At 43.1% G+C, this 22,030-nt stretch overlaps 1 protein-coding gene across 1 annotated transcript; it reads left to right on the top strand.

The window, feature by feature from the left end:
• The first annotated feature begins 10,410 nt into the window (after nt 1-10,410).
• TPBGL (trophoblast glycoprotein like) lies at nt 10,411-21,709 on the top strand. Its single transcript, XM_056794974.1, has one exon. It carries the CDS (start codon nt 14,748-14,750, stop codon nt 16,095-16,097), a length of 1,350 nt encoding a protein of 449 aa, XP_056650952.1. The 5' UTR covers nt 10,411-14,747; the 3' UTR covers nt 16,098-21,709.
• Nucleotides 21,710-22,030: the final 321 nt, after the last annotated feature.

Raw genomic sequence — 22,030 nt, 5'->3', positions numbered from 1 at the left:
TAAAACAAAAGGATTTTGTGTTTGTTTGTTTGTTTGTTTGTTTGCAAAATAGTTTCTACAGGTTCCCATCTGTGTTGATTGTTTCGTGTGTTTGTGTCTGTGTATGTCTTTGGGTATATTGCTCAGACACAAAAAGCATCCACTCAGCCGTTGCAAAACAGCATTCAGTATTTATTGACCAATAAATATAAGCCAAATACACAGTTTCGCTTCCTCCCATTTCAGTTTAACAATCATTTATTTCCATGTCCTGGGAGCCCAAAGGCATTAGAGGATGACGACACTGACACTGAGAGGAGGGGATGGGAGGATGGGGAGGAAGGATGAGGTGGTCCCTGCACAGGAAGGAGTGGTCTCGTCTCCTCTGATCTGAGGAGCCTTCTGAGAGGCTTCCTGCATCACTGAATGATGTGGCAGGAGGGAGGAGGCTTAGATCCTTAGACTGCTGGGATGTCAGGTCTAGAAAAGGCATGAGAGTAGAGAATACCAGAACTGGAAATGACCTTAGAACACGGTCTGCTTGATCCTCCATGGAAGAGAACCTCAGAATGTCAGAGCTTGCACAAATGAGTTCCAGGGAGAAAATGGGAAGTCATTTGTCCAAGGTTGAGCAGGAGACCAGTGGCAAAGCCTGATGGAAGCCAGTTCTCTAGTTCCTGCAGCTGGACTATGGCTGATTCTCTGCAAAGGACTATCCCCATGGACAGCCCGAAGAGTGTGGGGCATTCTGGGGCCCAAACCAAGTCATCTCAGAGGCAGAGTTGTGGGGACTAAGCCAAAGGAGAAAATTAGTCTCTGCTGTCGCTGTAGGCTATAAAGCTTGAGAGGGATGAGAGGGAGAAAGATTGGACTGGGGGAGGAGAGGGAGGGGAGCAATGACGCCAGGGAGAGAAGCTCTGATGATGGCCCAGGAATGAGTTCATGCAGCTGATTTACAGTCAGATTCTAATGCCAGGGAGTGGGGGGGGGGGGGAAGAAATATTAAAAGACCCAAGTGCTTGCCTTGCTGTCCTGCCTGCTCTTGTGAGGTAGGAGGGGGAGTCGTATCAGCTCATTAGGAGGGGATCAGATCGGGCTTTCAGTGAGATGGGAATCACAGTGAACTCAGCTCTGCCCACAGGATTCCTTTTGGGCTGGGGCTCATCTGTTATCTCATTGGACTCCCGTCCAAATCAAGACTGGGGACGCTCATCCTAGGAAATGAATCCTGCTGAAATGCCCTTGGGCACGCAGGCCCCTGATCCTCAGAGATTTCTCCTGACATCCACAGCCGCTGTCCAGGGCTAACTGGGTTAAAGCCCATCATTCTGAGGGCAGTGGCAGGGAGGGGAGGGAGGGCAAGAGAGGGGAGAAGGAAGTGAGAAGAGGAAGAGAAAGGGAAAGACTGAGAAAGAAGGGAAGAAAAGGGGGAAGAAAGAATGGGGGGGGGGCAGCTGGGTAGCTCAGTGGATTGAAAGCCAGGTCTAGAGACAGGAGATCCTGGGTTCAAATCTGGCCTCAAACACTTCCCAGCTGTGTGACTCTGGGGGAGTCACTTAACACCCCCACCCCCATTGCCTAGCCCTTACTACTCTTCTGCCTTGGAACCAATGCATAGTATTGATTCCAAGAGGAAGGTAAGGATTTAAAAAAAAAAGAACTGGAATGGAGAGGAAGATGCATACAAAGGGAGGAAAGATTGCCTGTATCAATGTTGGCCCTCCCCCACACCTTCTCACTCCCTCAGGATAGCAGTCTTCAAGATTTTGAAGGGCTGCCATGTGGAAAAAATACTTGTTTTATATGGTCCCAGAGGGTAGTATGAGAAAATTACAGAAAGATAGATTTAAGCTCAAGCTATGGAAAACCTGAACAACCAGAGTTGACCGGAATCCAAAGGGACCTGCCAGAGGAGTAGTGGGTTCAACCACCACTGAACATCAGAGCAGAAACTAGCTGGCCATTGTTTGGAGAAAAGGATTGAAACAAATGCTGGCTGAAATCCTTCCCAGATCTATGTCTGATTTTGTGACTCAAATAAGGAAAACATAAATGATCCTTGGCTGAGATGGATCTCATCCCTCTCTCCCACTTCTCAAGTCCAATCAGTCACTAGTTCCTGTCCATTCCACTTCTCCACCATCTCTTCCATCAGACTTTCCTTTATTCCTAGAGCCATCACCCTAATACAAGTCCTAATTATCATCCTCCTAGACTACTTGAAAATTTTTTTTAATATTTATTTTTTACAATTACATGTAAAAAGAATTTTTAACATTCATTTTTTTAAATTTAGAGTTCTAAATTCTCTCTCTCCTTCTCCTCCCCTCTTCCCTCCCCTAGACAGCAAGCAATTTGATATGGGTTATACATGCACAGTCACGCAAAACATATTTCCATATTAGTCATGTTGTGAAAGGAAACAAAGCCCCCAAAAAACAAGAAAAATTCAGTTTTTTAAAGTATGCTTTGGCCTGCATTCAGACTTCATCAGTTCTAGTTTTCTAGACATGGATAGCATTTTTTAATCTGTCATTTGGAATTCTCTTGGATCATTGTATTTCTGAGAATAGCTAGGTTGTTTACAATTGTTCTTTGCACAACATTGCTGTTGCTGTGTACAGTGTTCTCCTGGTTCTGCTCATTTGACTCTACATTAGATCATGTAGGTCTTTCCAGGTTTTTCTGAGAGCATCTTGCTTGCTATGAGAGCATAGCACAATAGTATTACCTCACAATCATGCCACAATTTATTCAGCCATTCCCCAAATGATGGATATCCGCTCAATGTCCAATTCTTTGTCACTAGAAAGAGCTGCTATAAATATTTTGTGCATATAGATCCCTTTCCTTTTGGTTTTTTATCTCTTTGGGATACAGACCTAGTGGTGGTAGTGCTGGGTCAAATGGTGTGCATGGTTTGGTAGCCCTTTGGGCATAGTACCAAATTGTTATCCAGAATGGTTGAATCAATTTGAAACACCAATAGTGCATTAGTGCCTCAATTTTCTCACATTCCCTCTAACATTTGTCATTTTCCTTTTCTGTCACATTAGTCAATCTGATAGATGTGGCTCTACCAGAATCATTCTTAAGCCCAAAATCTAATCATTCCAAAAATCTTTTAGGTACTTTATTGTTCAGACTTCTAAACCTGCATTCAAGACCCTCCACAAGCAAGTGCCATCCTATCTTGCCAATCTTATCACATTTCCCTCTCCATACACTATGATACAAACTGGATGATGCTCTGTCCCCCTGAACATCTGATGCACTTACCTGTCTATGTTGCCCTGTCCCTGTCTTCTGCCTGCTACATTTCTGCCTTTTCTTTAAAGCCTTGATCCAATATCACTTACTCCACAAGGTCTTCCCCAGTGCCATTTACATACCCCAATCAGGGACTTATCCCAAGGACTTTCCAATGCCCTTTGCTTCATCTCTCAAATTAATTTTATCACACATATTATTTAATTATCTATATCTGTGTCTCATGTTCCATTGAACTGTGAGCTGTGAAAAGAGGTATATTGTCCCATCTAAATATTGTTTCTCAGGGACATCTGGGTGACTCAGTGGATTGAAAGCCAGGCCTAGAGATGGGAGGCCCTAGGTTCAAATCTGGCCTCAGACCCTTCCTAGGTTGTGTGACCCTGGGTGAGTCACTTAACCCCCATTGCCTACACAGTATTGATTCCAAGACTGAAAGTAAAGGTTTAAAAAATAAATATTGTCTCTCAAATGCAAATTAAAGTAGCTCTTTGGTTCTACCTTAAACCCATCAGACTGACAAAATTGACCCTCTTCTTTTCCCCAAAGAAAATGATAACTAATGAAGGCCCTAGAAGCAAGCAAGCCTCTAGGCTTATGGACATATCATGGACATATCAGTCCATGGTTGGAAGAGTTATGAATTTATCCATACATTCTGTAAAGCAATTTGTAACTATGATCTAAAAGTCATTAAACATGGCACAGGCTTTTGGGTCTATGTGATAGCAATACCATTCCTACGGCTATACTCCAAAAAATGTCAAATGAAAAGAAGAAAGACTCATATGTGACAAAATATTTATAGCTGCTTTTTATGGTGATAAAAAATTGGAAACTAATGGGATGCCCATTACCTGATGAATGGTTGAACAAATTGTTATATAGGGATCAGGTAGAATACTCTTATGTTGTAAAAATGGCAAAAAGGATAGGTTCAGAGAAATCTAGTAAGACTTATGAGAACTGATTCAGAGTAACATCAATGGAACCAGGAGAACAGTTTCATGATGACAACATTGTAAAGACAAATGGCTTGCAAAGACTTCAAAACACTGAGCAATCAAATGACCAACTGCGATTCCAAAGAATCAGTGATAAAGCAGATCATCCAAACCCTGACAGAGAGGAGATGGACTCAAGATGCACAATGAGACACATATTTTTGGACATGGTCAGTGTGGGGATTTGTTTTTTCTTTACTTTGAATATTTGTTACATATTTATTTTTCTCTCTTTACCACGGGAACGTAGGAAGAGAAAAAATAAATTCTTGTTACTTGATTTTTTATTTCAAAAATAAATTATTTTGTCACTCCACTAGCTCTTAGCACAGGATGTTACAAACAGTGGGGAACTGATGCCTAGTGGCCATCAAAGTCCTTCCTGGTTATTGGTCATTTATTCAGCCCTGCCCTCCTGGCTCTAAAATTTTGAAATTCAGTGCCGTAATATGGCCATCCTGATGGACCTTGAGATGGTAGATAGGGACAGAGATGTCTCTTTCAATACTGGCTGGAAGATATGTTTGTGGTTTTAAGGATGAGGGACAGCTTGGCATGCCTAGTTCTGCCCTTGGAAGCCAAATCTAATTTCCCTTCCCCTTCTACATGATGGCCCTTCAAATACTTAAACAAAGTTGTATTTCTGCCTCAACCTTTCCCCACCCAAGTCTTTTCTTCTTCAGGCTAAACATCCCTGGTTTCCTCAGTTAACCTTCACATAGTTTGGTCCCCAGACCCATTAGCATCCCAGAGGCCAGGATCATCTTGGTCACCTCCTCTGCCTTTGCTGTTTATCAGTGTGGCTGAAGAAGTAGATGTGATATACTGTCTACAGTCTGGCCAAGGTGGAGGGCAGTTGCCTTTGCAATTTAGGCACCTATAAAACTAGAATTTCATTCCCTCCACAATATCACAGGACCATAGACTGGGAGCTGGAAAGGACTTTAAAGGGCTTCTCATCCAACTTCATTTCAAAGGAAAGAAAAATGAGTTCCAAAGAGATGAAGTCACTTGCCTAAGGTCACACAGTAACACAGATCAAACCAGCCTTCTTTCTACTATATCCCTCTCTTTACCTCCCTGACAAGTGGCCCTTCAGCCTCTACCTTAAGACTATTGAAGGGGTTGCTAGGTAGCACAGTAGATAGAGAGCCAGGCCTAGAGAAGGGAGGTCTTGGGTTCAGATCTGTTCTCAGATACTTCCTAGCTGAGCGACCCTGGGAAAGTCACTTAACCCCAATTGCCTAGCCCCCATCACCCTTCTGTCTTAGAAATTTTATCAGTTCTAAGACAAAAGATAAGAGTTTTTTTAAAAAAGATAATTTACATCTTCAGACTGTTTCCATTACACAAGTGATAAGGTCTCCAAAGGGACATTCTATCCTGAAAGGTAATGGCAACATACCCTTCCTTTCCCAGGAGGCAGCTACAGACAAAAGAATTCATTCAATCAAATTTGTATTGAGTGCTTATTCCATCACAGAATCCAGAGTTTGAAGGGGACTCACCTAGACCAAATCAGCCCTTGTCCCATTTTACAGATCAGGAAGCAGAGGCCCAAAGAGGGGAATCAAGAATTATTAAATATTTAATTATTAAATAATTATTTAAATATTAATTTTATTTATTTATTAAATATTTAAATAAAGATTATTTAACCTATTAAATAATTAGCATGTTCCAGTCATTGGTTTAAACCCTGGATACAGAGAAAGACAAAAGTCTGACCCTGGCCCTCAAGTAGCTCATATTCTAAAGAAGGAGACAATATGCAAATAACTAGGTACACACAAGAGATAGATAGTAGATAGAGAGTTTCAATTCCCCAGAATCCATGGCGCCTGGCATGATGCTAATATCACTTGTCCAAGGTCACTCAGCTGGGCATATGAGTGAAAATTCAAACCCAGCTATTTTCCAGAATCTTTTGAATTCCAAATCTGACTCTAAATCCAGGACTCATTTATCTGGGGGCAGAACCATCTTAGAGATTTACTTATTCATTTCATAAATATTGATTGAGCCCTTAATAATAATCATAGTTCTCATTTCTACAGGGCTTTAATGTTAATGAAGTATGTCCCCCATCACCACCACCAAAGAGCCCTGGCAAGCAGACAGTGCAAGGATTACTACCTTCAATTTATGGAGCAATCTGAAATTGGGGAGTCAGGGAAGAAGAAGAAGGTTGGATGCCCAAGATCGGAACAAAGTTGGAAAACACAGTTAGGTGGGCAAGTCAAAATTGGGGCATCCAAAATAGAAGGAAGGTCTGTGTGCACATATGCTTCCAGAGGATGGGGCAAGTCTAAGGGATAAAATGCACAGATAATATTCCCAGTTCTTCAAGATTTATAGTGTCAGCAAATAAAAGGACATGTGAAAGATTCAGGGGTCAGGGCAATCTGCTCTGGCTAAATAGAGACTCAACCTTCTCTCAGGCACTGGTTGCAGCTCCATTAGACACATCCCAGTTGTTGTAATCCTATTTATTCGGCAGCCTATCTTACAACATGTTGTTTTGGTTGAAAAATATGAAGGAAATCTGGTCTCCTGAAGATGTATAGTTAGAAACGAGTGGCATTTTAGTAGACAAATAATGTCAATGTTATGAAAATAGTTTTGACATTGACTATGAGAACCAGAGGGAAGGAGAATAAAGGAGTTTGTGCTGAGGACAAAAAGCTTGAGAACCTCTGTTCTATCACATCTCCATTGGTTAATGGCATGAAGATCCAGTAATGTCAACTGTGCAGACTTTAATCAAAGTTTTCATGGTGGTAAATCAGTGAGCACTCCCAACCTCATTCTTCCCTTTATTAGTTCTATGATGGTTTCATTGAGGAAAAATATGGGCCTTGTCTTTAAGAAGCTTACAGGGGGGTCTCTACCTTCTCTGAAGAGTCAAGGATCAGAAGAATCCATATCACTAGAGCACGTTATGGTTCACTATACTTTTATGGCACAGGTCTCTCTGGACAGAACATAAGCTCCCTGAAGATGCTCAATGGACGCTTGTTGATCAATTGCAAAGAGCTCTCTTGACAACTGAGCCAGGTAGCTCATTTAATGCCAGATGGGGAACCTGAGGACCAGAGAGGTAAAGGGACAAATAGGTTCATTTATGGAACATCACTAGTACAAGGTGCCATCCTCTAGTGAGCAATTCATTCATTTAGCAGACATTCATTGTGCCTTTAGAAACATTTTCAGTTTATATTTCTTATAGTGCTTTGAGGTCAACATAACAATTTCTTTGCCATAAGCCTACAACATAGGTAATCCAAGTATTATTATTATTATACTTTTTTAGACGAAGAAAGGCTTACCTCATAAGAGGTAACTTGTCCATGGTCTCAAGGCTAGACAGTGACAGAGCAGAGCCTTGAACCTAGGACACTTCAGTCCATAAAATTAGTTTAATGGCTATGACTCAGAGGACAATGTAAGACTATGGGCAGATAGTTCCCTTTCTTTTTCTTACATGCTTTGGAAAATCACACCATAAAGTAAATTCTGACTTCCTGTAGGAACAATAAGGTATTCATTCCTGATTCCTGTTCATTGGACTTAATCCTCTTATAGCATACTATTGGGATAAAGATACATCTTCTATAAAGCAAGATGCCATGAAAAGAATTCCTGATCTGGACTCAGGAGATCTGGGTTCAAATCCTGACTGATATTTAATACTTGTGTAGTGTTAGGAAAGCTATATTCTATCTGTTGGTCTCAGTTTCCTTCTCTCTAAAATAAAGGAATTATACCCTAAGATGCCTTCCAGTTTTAAATCTATGATCCTGCAAACCTTTGTGGACACTTTTTAAAAACAGTACTTTCAGTGTCATAAATATGCATAAATATATCGTAACACATGGATCTAGTCACATCACTCTGGTACTAAAAAAAAAGAGCGTCAAATGAATGGAAAGTTCTCAGATGAGGAAATAAAAAATATCTGTGGTCATATAAAAAGGCTTCAAATCACTCTTGATTAGAGAAAAGCAAATTTTTAAAACTCTGGGATGGCACTTCACACCTATCAGATTGGCTAGTATGACAAAAAAAAACAATGAAAATGATAAATTCTGGAGAGGATATGGGGAAAAACACCGTTGGTGGAGGTGTGAAGTGATACAACCATTTTGGAGCTATGCCCAAAAGGCTATAAAACTGTGCATATGCTTTGGCCCAGCAATATCAACACTAGGTCTGTATCCCAAAGAGATAATAGAGAAGGGAAATGGATCTACATGTATAAAAATATTTGAATCAGCTCTCTTTGTGTGGCAAAAAGGTTGGAAATTAAAGGGAAGTCCATTGATTGGAGAATGGATGAGCAATTGTGCCATATAGTTGTATTGAATACTGTGGTACCATAAGAAATGATGAAAGGGATGATTTTAGAAAAATTTGGAGGGACTTGTATGAACTGATGCAAACTGAAGTGAGCAGAACTAGGAGACACACTCATGGAAATATTGTACAACAATTATCTGTAAAGGACCAAATTACTATATCATAATGCAAGGAGCCAAGACAACCTCAAGAGTCTTATGAGAAGTGCTATCCACAGCTGTAGGAGGAAGTGTCAGAGTATGAATGCAGATCAAACCATGACACTTCTGGCCTTATTTCCTTCATAAATTTTTTTTCCCTACATGTGTGATCTATGTCTTCATTCACATCATGAGGAACAGGGAGATTTTATTATATGACAACACTGGAATAACATGTCAGATTAATTTGGATTGCAAAAGATCAGGAAGCAATTTTTAAAATTGTTTCTTCATGTAATTGGAAAAATAATAAAAAGAATAAGTTAGTATAAAAGAAAAAATTTAATCTGCATTATTATTTTATCACTTTCTTAAGCCTAAACAATCAATAAAACAATAAATGAAGTGCTAAAAAAAAGAGCATCATAATACAGTGGGAAGGGGTGGCTCTGGGGTCAGAAGTTGGGTTCATTTGTTTTCAAACAAGACTGTCTCTTCATGATTCCATTTGAGATATTCTTGAAAAAGATATTGAAGTGATTTGCCACTTCTTTCATTTTACAGATGAGGAAACTGAGGCACACAAGGTTAAGTGACTTGCCCAGGGCCACACAACTAATATATGAAGCTAGATTTGAACTCAGTTCTTCCTGATTGTAGGTCTGATGCTCTAACCACTGTACAACCTGGTAGTCAGAGGAGCTGAGTTCAAAACCTGCCTGTGGTATGTAATTTTGGGCTTCCTCATCTATGAAATGGGAGGGGGCAGATGTATTCACTGGTCTTTAAAGTCTTTTCCCTATTTCTATGCAGTGGGTCCCAATTCCCTACCAAGTAAAGGTCAGGCTTCTCTGCATGGCACTAAGTTCCTCCACAATCTGGCACCGCTCTGCTTCATCTCATATTACTCTCCTCATGCAGGCAAATTGTACATCTCTATCCTCCCCTGCCAAGCTCTGCACTCTCCTACCTCTATGACTGCCTTGCATGCCCTCCTGGGTATCGCCTGTTAAGTTATATTCATCCTCTTCAAGTCATCTAAAGAAACATGCCCTGATTCACTCAGTTGATAAAGATCTTCTTTCCCTGCCCGCCCAAACCCCTCAACCTCCCACTGAAGCACTGGGAGGGACCTCGATTTGCTGACATTCCCTAAGGAGATCTTGAAGCACTAGAGAAATAGTCCCCATCTGGAGAGTCTACACATGGATGTTACCCCACTTTGAGTATGAGAACCAAGAGGGCAGGGATGGGTCTTTTCTGAACTTTGTATCTCCCCCAGCACTGGGCTCTACAGTCATTGGACAAGCATAGATTAAAGACCAGTCACTGTGCTAAGCACCAAGACTACAAAGAAGCAAAAAGACAATCCTGGCTGTTAAAGAACTCACAGTCCAGTGCAGGAGGCAACACAAAAACGACTTGGTATGGATATTGGCAGGCAACTAGGTGGCACAGTGGATGGACCTGATAGAGAGCCAAGCCTGGAGTCAGGAAGATCCCAGCTCAAAGCTGGCTCTAGCTGTGTGACTCGGGTAAGTCACTTAACCTGTTTGCATCCATTTCCTCATCTGTAAAATCATCTGGAGAAGGAAATGACAAACCACGCTAGGATCTTAGCTATGTGATCCTGAGCAAGTCACTTAACCCTGTTTGCCTCAGTTTCTTTATTTGTAAGATGAGCTGGAGAAGGAAATGGCAAATCACTCCAGTATCTTTGCCAAGAAAACCCTAAATGGACAAAGAATCCAATATGACTGAAATGACTGAGCAACAAATATATATAGGCAGAATAAAATGCAGATAATTGACAGAGTAAGCACTTAATATTTCTGGAATTAAACAAGTCCCCCCCAAGAATTATAAAGTATGCATATCACACACACACACACACACACACACATTCAATAAGAACTCTGCAGTATGTTTGGCTCATCTACAATTAATGTGTTGCCTCTAGCATATAGTAATATCTGGCATGTATTATATATACTACTCTAAGTCTGCAAAGCACTTTATATTTAATTAACTCATTTCACCCTCCCAGCTACCCTGTAAAGTAAGTGAACATATAGTAAGCATTTCATTCAACATTTTAATTCTATCCTTAGAATTTCTAAACTCTTTGAGGAAGATAATGTGGATATCTCCTCTCTCTGTAAAAAGCTGTCCCTGGAAATCGGAACTGATCATTTTTTCTTCCCTAGATATATTTCCCTATAGCAAGGCGAGATAGGCAAAATGACAACCAATCATTCTTCTCCAAAATAACCATTAGAGATATGAATATTTGAAGGCTGCTAGCTAGCGTTCAGAGAGAAGTCTCTTGCATCTGGTTCTCATCCATTTTTTTTCATCTCACCATTACCGTCTCCTTTGCACCACCTTCCCTCTACCTCCTTTACCCATCTAAAGGTCACCGACGTAATGACAGGAAATTAACCACCGAAGTCCAAAGACACAGAATCGAATCACAGCTTTGCTATTTACACAGGATGGGCTTTGTCTGAAATCTTTCACTTAAAAAATAAATAAACATTTCCAGGTAGTTTGGTAATAGGGCAGATATGATTACCACCATTTTATCTAAGGGAAAATAGGCTCCAGACAGGTGAATTGTCCAAAGTCACATAGAAAAATGGTGTGACCAGAACCCTGGATTTGAAAGTTGGGTTGTTTTGTTTTCCTATGTTAGCCTTAGGGGTTATCTTAAGGGCAAGTTCCCAGATGTTACTGAGCATAGCAGTACCTTCTTGGATCAATTTTAGAACTGTCTTGGGCTAGTGCCTGGGACCGTTGGCATCCCCTGCCAGTGAGTTGGGAGGGCAGAGAGGAGGTCAAGTAGTTGAAATGGGTGGGACAGAGAACAGAAGAAGTTGACTGACTTTGTAGGAGAGTCGCTGTTGGGGGTTTAGGAGGAGGGAGGAAAGAGGAATAGCTCCCTGCTCCCTCAAATAAAAACAAGGAGTTCTAATTCAATATCTTCCAGGAGCTTTGCACTCCCAGAGTGGCTGACACTCTCCCCTCTCCATAAATTCCTAAGTAGAGTGACCATTTCCCCAGTAACTCCAGGAGCTGGACTAGAAGGATTGCCTCTCCCCCAGGGAAGAACAGCGCTGAGGCATCTAGCGTGGTTCTAAGGCAATATCACCAGGGCTTAATGCAGGCCATTGGGGGTGGGGGTGGGGGACCCTGGAAAACCACAGGGTCAGCCTCTCCTTCTTAAGTGTTATTGATCCATTAAATATAACCACAACCAAAGAATCAAGGCCACTAAGCCTCTCCATCCCTAAAAGAGCCTGAGCCCTGTATGCTCTACTCCTGAGCTCAAAGGGGCAGGGAAGGGGGAGGAGGAAGAAGAGAGGGAAGGTGGTGGGAGCCTCCACCATCCCAACCCCAGTTTCCAAGGCTGGATCAGGATCAGATGTCAGCTGGGGTCTGAATAATTCATAGCTGAGCCAGGGAGAGACTGAAGTCTTAGGGCTCCTTGGGTCCTGTTCTCTGTCTCCTTAGAAGAGGATAGGATGATGGGGAGCCCTTCTGAGCTCTGAAAAAGAAAGAAGCACCCTCACAACAATCCATTACTGTGGTAGGTTCCTCAGCCCATGCCCCACTATAAAATCCTTTGAGAAATATTCTTGTCTTCTTCCTGCCCTTCCTGCCACCCTCCCCCCTTCCTCTCACCCAAGCATTAGGAGACTGGGGAGCCCAAGGTCTGTGCCTGGAACTGTCTATGCAATAGAAGGAATACTACATCCATCCTTTCAAGGTCTGTGAATTCTCTCCTGTGATCCTTTCCCTTCTGTACCCATGTAGACCCCAGCCCCTCTACAATGTGTAGGTGGTTTCTTGATTTGTCATATTTGAAAAAAATCTAAACCAACCAATAAACCATCCCTTTCTGTAGCACTTGACAGTTTATATAAAACCTACACATAACAGATAAAGTATACATTGTGGTAGAGTGAGTGAACAGAGAGCTCTGGGTTGGGAGTCAGGAGACCCAGGTTTGAAACTCAGTTCTGACACAGATGCATTAGGTCACCTTGGACAGATCATTTCTTTCTCCATTATTAAACTGGCAGCCTCAGTGATTTCTCAGGTGTTTTCTAATCCTGGCACTCTAGGATTCAAGTTCTATGAACTCCCCTGGGGGAATCTTCTGGGACTCAGCCAAACCTGTGCTGAGCAGCTTAACTTCAATATATTCAGATACCTCTGGCTCCTCTGGCCTAGATTCAGAAGAGTCCCTTAAAATTAATTTCCCAATTTTCACATCTGTAAAATGAGAGGGTTGGACTAGATGGTCCCTTTCAATGTTTTATGTAATAAGGCCCTTCCCAGATCTGACATTCAATGAGCCCACTTATGTCACTGGATACTCATCATTCCTAAGAGGAGAGGGTAAGCATTATTGCACCCATTTTACAGATTAAAAAGAAAAAAATCCAGTAAGAATTAGGAAATGATTTGCCCAAGATAACATGGCTAGCTAGTGGCAGAGCCCTGACTCGATGGTTCACCTCCTATCCTCCCCCAAACCACTAGACATACAGGCTAGGACTTTTAACTCCATGAAATGGAGACTTGTTATTTATTAGTATTAGTTTGTTATTGGTATAAAGACAGTTCCTGATTGCTGTGAGAAAACTCCCAGGTTCAGTGGGGTCACCAAGATAATAAGCTCAGACCATGCTGATTAAAGAAATTTATAACAATGAGTGAAAGCCAAGTCATTGACTGCCCTCCCATACTTCCTGAGCCCTTCTGGTCTGCCAAGCCTTGTGCCAATGGGAGAACAAGAAGGCAAAGCAGAGAAACTGGAGAACATACCATCCAAACCCCCAAGAAGCCCAGTCTGGGAGGGGGGGGGAGGAGATACTGGCAATAAAAAGATAGGTAGGGACAGTGAGTGCTGTCAGAAATCAGTGTGGGCTGGTGTGGTAGCCAAAAAATGCTTCACGAAGGTGGGATCTGAGCTCGGCAACCGGGAGATAAACGGGAGAGACAAGACTCAGACTATCATTGGTAGAAGGGATTGCAAAGAATCTTCTAGTCCAAACCTTTCATCTCTTAGATGTGACTTGCCTGAGGTTATATATAAGTTGGGGAGCAGGGACAGGGCTAAGACAAACAAGTGAGATTAAAAGGAATGACAGAACCCTCCCTCATCCCCATCCCCAAATAGAACCTTGGGAAAGAGGTTCAAGGCTGATGTCAGGAGGGTAACTACAAATTTGTCCTCCCTCTCTCCTGAACCTGCCCAACTCCAGAAGGGTCAGTTCTTGACTAAAGCAAGGAGAAGGGGAGGGGAGAGTTACACAAATCCCTAACCCCAAACTCACCCTGGAAGAACCTTCTACCTTGGGGGCTTCCAGACTGTCTACTGTCCCCACAGCTGGAAGAGGGCAGGAAACTTTAAAGACAGAAGAAAATGGTTGGAAGGTGGAGGGCGGAGGAGGCGAATTTCATTGATGTGACGGAGTAACGGCGGCGTTGAGGGGGGAAAGTGAAGGGAATAGAAGGGGAGAAGGAGGCGGGGAAAATGGAGAACTCAGAGAGTCCAGAGTCTGGGCCGCTTCCCCTCCTCCCCCGCCCGCCTGGGACCTCAGGCAGAAGAAGGCGTGTCCTCGATGCCAGGGAGGAGGGAGGAGAGGGAGAGCAGAGTGGTCCAGTAGTAAAGTCCTCCCCACACCAGGGCTGTCCCGGCGCCGTAAGGGGTAGGGAGGAAGCTGAGGCGTGCTTCACATCTCCCTGGGGAACCGATCTCCAGTCCGCAGCCTAACCATCCCTCCCCACTCATTTCCCCAAAGGGGCAACTGGGGCTTCCAGCTGCAGAGAATCAAGCCAGCCCTGCCCTGCCCAGGACGGCAGAGCTCCTCCCTTCTTGACCCAACTCACTTTCGGAGAGGAACTGCGAGCTTTCTAATCTCCCCCCACCCCACGCCGTCCAAGCTTCCTTCCCGGGGAGGGGCTGGATGTGGAGGCAGAAGCTATGGTCCCGAGCCCTCTGCAGCCCAGGGCTCCGGCTGCCTCCCGGGGCTCGGGGCTGCCAGGAGTCCTGGGTTCTTCTCCGCCGGCGCCGGCTCCTACTCCGCCTGGGTTCTCACAGCTGCTGCTCGCGCCACCACCGCTGCTCCTGCTCCTGCTGCTTCTCCTCCTGCTGAACACGCCGACAGCACCGTGCCCCTTCCAGTGCTACTGTTTTGGGAGCCAGGAGACCATACACTGCCGCCACATCGTCCTGCAGGAACTGCCCCGCGACCTGCCCACTGCCGCGCACAACCTCACCATCGTGGGCTCCAATCTGACCGTCCTGCGCGCTGCTGCCTTCGCCGGGGAAGAGCTGCCCACCGCCCCGGGTAATGGCAGCGGCGGCGGCGGGGGCTGGGCAGTACGTCTGGCCAACCTCACATCCTTACTGCTCAACCAAGACAACATCCAAGTGGTGGAGAACGGCGCCTTCTGGGGCCTACCCCGCCTAGCCACCCTGGATCTCAGCTACAACCCGTTGAGTGCCCTGGGCGCCGCTGCCTTCCATCTGCTGCCCTCCCTTAGTGTCCTCAAGCTCAATGCCGCCACGAGCGGGCTGGGCGAGCAGCTGGACGCCGCCCTTCGAGGCCTGGCCACCCTGCGCCGCCTTGAATTGAAAGCCAATGAGTTGACCCACCTACCGCCCTCTGTTCTGGAGCTGGCACAACTAGAGCAGCTGGACGCGCAAGACAACGCGCTGACTGGGCTGGCACTGGTTGAACTGCGCGCGCTGGGAGGGGAGATCCAGGGAACCCCAACGGCCCCGACGGCTCGGGGCCCCAGAGCGCTGCGCCTGTGCCTGGCAAACAACCCGCTGCGCTGTGACTGCGGGGCGCGGGCGCTGCTGACCCTGCTCAACAAGGCCCTCTGGCGGGTTCCCGACGCGCGCAGTCTGCGCTGCGCTGCTCCTCCGGCTCTCCAAGGCTCCCCTATCCTGGTCTTGGACGAGTCAAAGCTGAGCTGCGCCTTGGGTCCCCAAGAAAAGGAGGAGAATGAGAAAGGGCAAGGAAGGGGGAAAGAAGAGGAGGGGGAAACGGGGAATGAGGAGGAGGGAACAGAGGGAAGGGATGAGAAAGGGCAGCCGGGGACTGGAGAGGAACTGGAAGCCTCCTACGTCTTTTTCGGCATCGTCCTGGCGCTCATCGGTGTAGTCTTCCTTATGGTCCTCTATCTGAACCGTCGTGGTATCAAGCGCTGGACGCGCAATCTGCGCGAGGCGTGCCGGGACCAGATGGAGGGCTACCACTACCGCTATGAACAGGACGCTGACCCCCGGAGGTCTGGCACGGCCAGCTCGTCTGGTACCCTCTGAATGCGGCGCCCACCATTATTTAGACTGGGCTGTTAGGGAGGAGAGGGGAACTTGGGCCCTCTTCGCACTCAACCTTTGGCTCTTCACCCCTTCCCGAACCTTCCCATCTTGAGCAATTAGTCTCCACTTCCTCCCCAATTAATCCTTGACTATTAACCTCTCCTGTCAAAATTTAGGCACTTTGCTCCCCTGGTAAACCTGTTGTTTAGTCCCCGCCTATTTCTTGACTCAACTCCTCCCCTAAACCTTAGTCTCTTGGATCATCTCAAGTTTTAGAAACAATATTCCCCCTTATTAGCCACCCTCTAAACTCCCCTGCAAGTTTGGGGGGTGGGGGATGGCATCCTCCTGTACTTCCTCCCTTCCAATGCTTTCTCCCAACCCCTCCTTCTCTATCATATCCTTGTATTCTTTCTTCTCTTCCTAGCCCTTCTCCTTTCGTTTCTGCTCTCTTTCTTTTTCCTTCTTTCTTCTTTTTACTTTCTCTATTTACCTTATCTTTTCAACCACCCACACACACTTTCTCTCTTGTCCTTCGGTTTGGGGCTAGGGAGAAGTCATTAGGATGCTGACTGGAAGAGAGGAGAAATCTTATCCTAAGTCTTTGCAGAATAAGAGGACTTTGAACGTATTCCCTGATCAGACAGCTGGACTGCTCTCAGGGCCCATTGCTGCTTAAACTGGTGCCTCCACCCCATCCCATCTCGACTCCTCTCCCTTATCCACCCAATTCTCCTCCCTTCTCCCCTTTTTCATCAAATGAGGTATTTGTAAAGCACTTAGCACAGTGCCTAGCATATAGTAGGTGCTATGTAAATGCTTATTCCCTTTCCCCTCCCTTCTATTCCTCCTCTACAGATTCCCAATATATTTCCTTCCAGCCTTTCTCTCCCTCCTCCCTCCCTTACTTCCCATTTTCTTCTCACTTGAAATCTCTTTCCTCCCTTCCATGGAAAATAGAATGTTAGAAAGAACCTTTGAAGTCATCTAAGCCAAATCTTTCTTAACCTCTTTTCCCCCCTTCTCTTTGTTTCTCTCTCTTTTCCCTTCTTTCTACCTTTGTCTTCCAATCCACCTCCTCCTTGACCCTCCTTTCCTCACTTAGCACTACTAAACAAACTTGGATCAGTCTGCTCCTCCTTCCTCCAAGGATTCTTAACTCCTCAGCCTTCTCCCTCCTCCAGGGGACCCTAGTCAATCTGACAAGTCTCCCCTCTTTTCTCAGGCACAAACTCCCCTGCTTCCTTCTCACTGGCTCCAATGAACCTGTCTAAAAACTCAAGAGTCTATCTGTTAGTCACTTGCATGATCTCAAAGCACACCCGTTGTGGGGAGGGGTACTGCCTAATCCTGGAATCCCCTCTCCCTGGGATTTACCCCTTCCATAGGTCAGGCTGTGGCAACAGATTATGTCCATTCTGTAGAACAGGGAGCTTCCCATCCTAAGCCCTTGAGACCCAACCTCTCCTTTACCTGTTTGGTTTCTTGAGTGGTCAGTTTTCTATAAAGCTTGCAATAATTTCTGGACTCTCCAGTCTCCCCCTGGAAGTGCCTGTGTCATTCTTCATCCGATCTTGGAGGGACCCTGGGGTGGAGAGCTCACAGAGGAGTGGGAGTGAGCCACACACACACTCGGAAAGGGAACTCAGTATAGATAAGTAAAAGGGACCTTAGAGATATAATTCAATCTCTTCATTTTTGCAAATGGGGAAACTGAAACTGAGAAGGCAAAATAGTTGCCCAAAGTCACAAAGTCATTCAATAGTGGATAAGAATTGAAACATAGAATGTCAGAACTAGAGGTTACTTTAGAGATCATTGAATTCACACCCTTTATTTTACAGAGGAGATTGAAGCTCAGAGAGGGGATGGATAGAACTCAAATAAGTGACAGAAATAAGACTTATGCAATAGTACAATGACCCCATGTGCCCTTTTCCTATTCTTTGCCTCAAACCCAAAGACTTAGAGTAATAAATTAGGGTTATGCTACAGTGCAAAGGATGAAATAAGGTTAGATGTGGAATGCCAGAACAAATGAAACAAGTTATGGGATTCCCTTGGGGCAGCTAGGTGACTCAGTGGATAGAGTGCCAGGCCTTAGGTCAGGAAGATCTAGTTTTGTGAGCTGAAATTTGGTCTCAAACATTTTCTGGCTATGTGACCCTGGAAATGTCAATAGACCTTTTTGACTCAGTTTCCTCATCTGTAAAATGTGTTGGATGTAGGAAATGCCAAATTACTCCAGTATCTTTGCCAAGAAAACCCCAAATGGAATAATGAAGAGTCAGAATCTACCAAACAACCAAACAGCCCTTTCTCCATTAGTTGCTGATGTAACAGAGGATAAGGATCAGACTTAGAAACAAGAGGACATGGGTTCTAATCTAGATCTGCCACTCAGCTCTGTGATCTTAGTTAAGGCACTTTCCCTCATTGAGCCTAATTTTTCTCACCTGTAACAATATTCACACTTATCACAAAAGCACTTTTTAAACTCTAAAGTCTTGGGACCTCTAAGGGAAAAGACCTCTAGGGTCCCTTCTAGTTCTAACATTCTATTTCCCATGGAAGAGAGGAAAAAATTTCAAGTGAGGAATAAGTGAGAGGAAAATAGAAACATGGACCATTAATGTTGAATACTGAACTGGTTGCCTCTCATCCTCCCCAGCCTCTTTACTTTCCCATCAATGCATTAGCCAGAAGGAAAAGCAAAAAGACTCCTTGCCAAGTCATCCTGAACCCGACAAAATCTATGGCCTTTAATTCCAGAATTTGATGATTCTAGGATAAAGAATTAAGTTGATCAGGAGAATATCACAGATATAAGTTAAAGGAAGTGGGTTGTCTAGAAGTGGACCCATATCAGGAAGGAAGGAAGGAAGGAAGGAAGGAAGGAAGGAAGGAAGGAAGGAAGGAAGGAAGGAAGGAAGGAAGGAAGGAAGGAAGGAAGGAAGCAAGCAAGCAAGCAAGGAAGCAAGGAAGCAAGGAAGCAAGGAAGGAAGGAAGGAAGGAAGGAAGCAAGGAAGGAAGGAAGGAAGGAATTTTTTTTTTCAAATTAGAAGCTTGATTTTGATTCCTGGGGAAAATCTGGAATGAATATTTTATGAGCATCCTAAAAGGGGAACAGTGATCACTAGGACTCAGGGTAAATTCAATAAGACCAGGTCATCCCAGACTAACTTCACTTAGAAATGTCAATGACATAGTTTAACTACATTTCAGCAAAGCATTTAATTAAGTTTCTTATAAACAAGCTGGAAAACTTATCAAATGACTGGGTAGGTGTGGAACTATTCAAATGATAAAAGTCAAAATACTTGACTTGGGCCAGAAAAAAGGTTGAATTTTTTTTCATATTGTAATGATTGGTTCCTTTTGATTATTAGAAGCAGTGTTTTCTCTGATTGATGCTGATATTGAAGAGTTGACTCACAGTTGCCCCCAGGTGAAATGGGTTATCTCTCAGGAGATTTTGAATTCTTTAGCACAAGAGTTCTTGAATGACACCCAGTCAGAGATATTTCAGAGAAGATTGCTACTAGGTCCAGGTTGGTTTTCATGTCCTCTGAGATCCTTTCTAGTTCTGAGATAATATGATTCTGTGATGTGTTCATATTTGCTATCCCAAATAAGCTTGTAAATAGAGACTTTTGTTTGAAGATGAGAATCACTCAGGTCTAAGGTAGCTTAAGTCAAAGGATCCAGAGATGCAGGAGAACGGATACTATAATACCCAAAGAGCAAGGTTAAATATGAGGTTTATAAGTCTGAAATGATAAATTCCCAAATCTCCTTGGGAGTGGAAGAGAATGAATAGCCTTGGTCACCTCTGCTGATGAGAAACACACCATCTCTCTTGGAATCCAGTTTCATTGTGGGAGAATGTTGTTACAGTGTTCTATCCCAAACTGGGCGCAAGTCTTTTCCCTTGATCTGTCTCCTGGGACCAAGAAGAATAAAAGCAATCTGATTCCTTTTTATTCCTTTCTCCTCTAGAATAAATACACCGATGCCTACCTGTGCTAGTTCTTAAACTGTACTATAAAGTAGGAAGCATTGAAACAATCTGGTACTGACTAAGAGATGCATCAATGGAAGAGATTGGGTACACAGTACTCAGCAAATAATGACCATAATAATCTAGTGTTTGATCAATGTAAAGATCTTAACTTTTGGTACAAGAATTCACTATTTGACAAAAACTGCTGGGAAAGCAGTTTGGCAGAAATTAGGTACAGACCAACATCTCACATCATTTACCAAGATAAGGTCAAAATGGGTACATGATTTAGACCTAAAGGGTGGTACCACAAGCAAATTATAGGAGTATGAACTAGTTTACCTGTCAGATCTATGGATAAGTGAAGAATTTATGACCAAAAAAAAGAGATAGAAAGCATTATGGATGTAAAATGGATAATTTTGATTACATGTAATTAAATTTTTTTTTGCATGAATACAACCAATGCAACCAAGACTAGAAATAAAGTAGAAAACCGGGGAGAGTTTTATAGCAAGTTTCTCTGATAAAGGCCTCATTTCTCAAATATATTAAAAAAAAAAAACAAGTTAAATTTATAAGAATACAAGTCATTGCACAATTGATAAATGGCAAAAGTATTCTCCAGTTGATAAGACAGTTTTCAGATGAAAAAAATCAAATCTATCTGTAATCATATGGAAAAGGTGCTTTAAATCATTATTTGTTAGAAAAATGTAAATTACAATATTTCTGAGGTACCATCTCACACATATCAGATTGTCTAATATGACAGGGAAAATGACAAATGATGGAGATGAGGATATGGGAAAACTGGAACACTAATTCACTGTTGGTAGAGTTGTGAACTGGTCCAACCACTCTGGAGAACAATTTGGAGCTATGCCCAAAAGACTATAGAACTATTTATACCCCTTGTCCCAGCAATACCACTATTAGATCTGTATCCCAAAAGGATTTTTAAAAAGGAAAAGGAAACGTGTACATTTATAGCAGCCTTTTTTGTTGTGGCTAAAAAGTGGAAATTGATGGGTTGCCCATTAATTGAATAATGGCTGAACAAGATGTGGTATATGATTGTGATGGAATACTATTGTGCTATAAGAATGATGAGTAGGATGCTTTCAGAAAAATCTGGAAAGACTTACATGATCTAATACAAAGTGAAGAGAATAGAACCAACAAAACATTGCACAGAGTAACAGCAATATTGTATGATGATCAATTGTGAATGACTTAGCAATTCTCAGCAATATCAAGATCCAAGGAAATTCTGAAGGATTTATGATGAAAAAATGCTTATGTACCTCCAGAGAAAGAATTGATGGAGTTTGAATGCAGACTGAGGCATACTATTTTTTTAATTTTCTTTATTTTTTTCATGTTTTTAATCTGTGTTTTATTTGACAACATGATTAATATGGAAACATATTTTGCATGATTGCACATGTATAACCTATATCAAAATTGCTTGCCATCTCAGGGAAAGGGAAGAACAGGAAGGAAGAGAGAGAATTTAGAACTCAAAAATTTTAAAAAACGAATGTTAACTGTTTTTATATGTAATTGGAAAAAAATTTTAAAGGAATAAAATATATCTTGTCTCCCAATCCAGCCTCCTATACTATCGTCTCCAGTCTTCTCTCAAAACTAGTCATGCTTTTCTGAATACTTTCTGGATAACAGTGTCTTTCTGAAAAACAAGTAAACACAATACTCCAAATGAAGCCAGACCAAAGCAGAGCATAGCCTAAGATCCACCTAGCTTTTTGTTAACTTACTTTGAGCATGAAATCCACTTAAAACCCCAAATCTCTTTCACATCTCGTATTCCATATTTTGCTAATAATGTTTTGAACCCAAGCACAGGACTTTACATATATCTCCATTAAATTTCATCTTGTGGCTAAACCAGCATCCCAATCTTCTT

Source organism: Monodelphis domestica, chromosome 4, assembly GCF_027887165.1.
Source record: "Monodelphis domestica isolate mMonDom1 chromosome 4, mMonDom1.pri, whole genome shotgun sequence".
Classification (NCBI taxonomy): domain Eukaryota; kingdom Metazoa; phylum Chordata; class Mammalia; order Didelphimorphia; family Didelphidae; genus Monodelphis; species Monodelphis domestica.
This window is presented reverse-complemented; position numbering and strand designations above follow the sequence as displayed.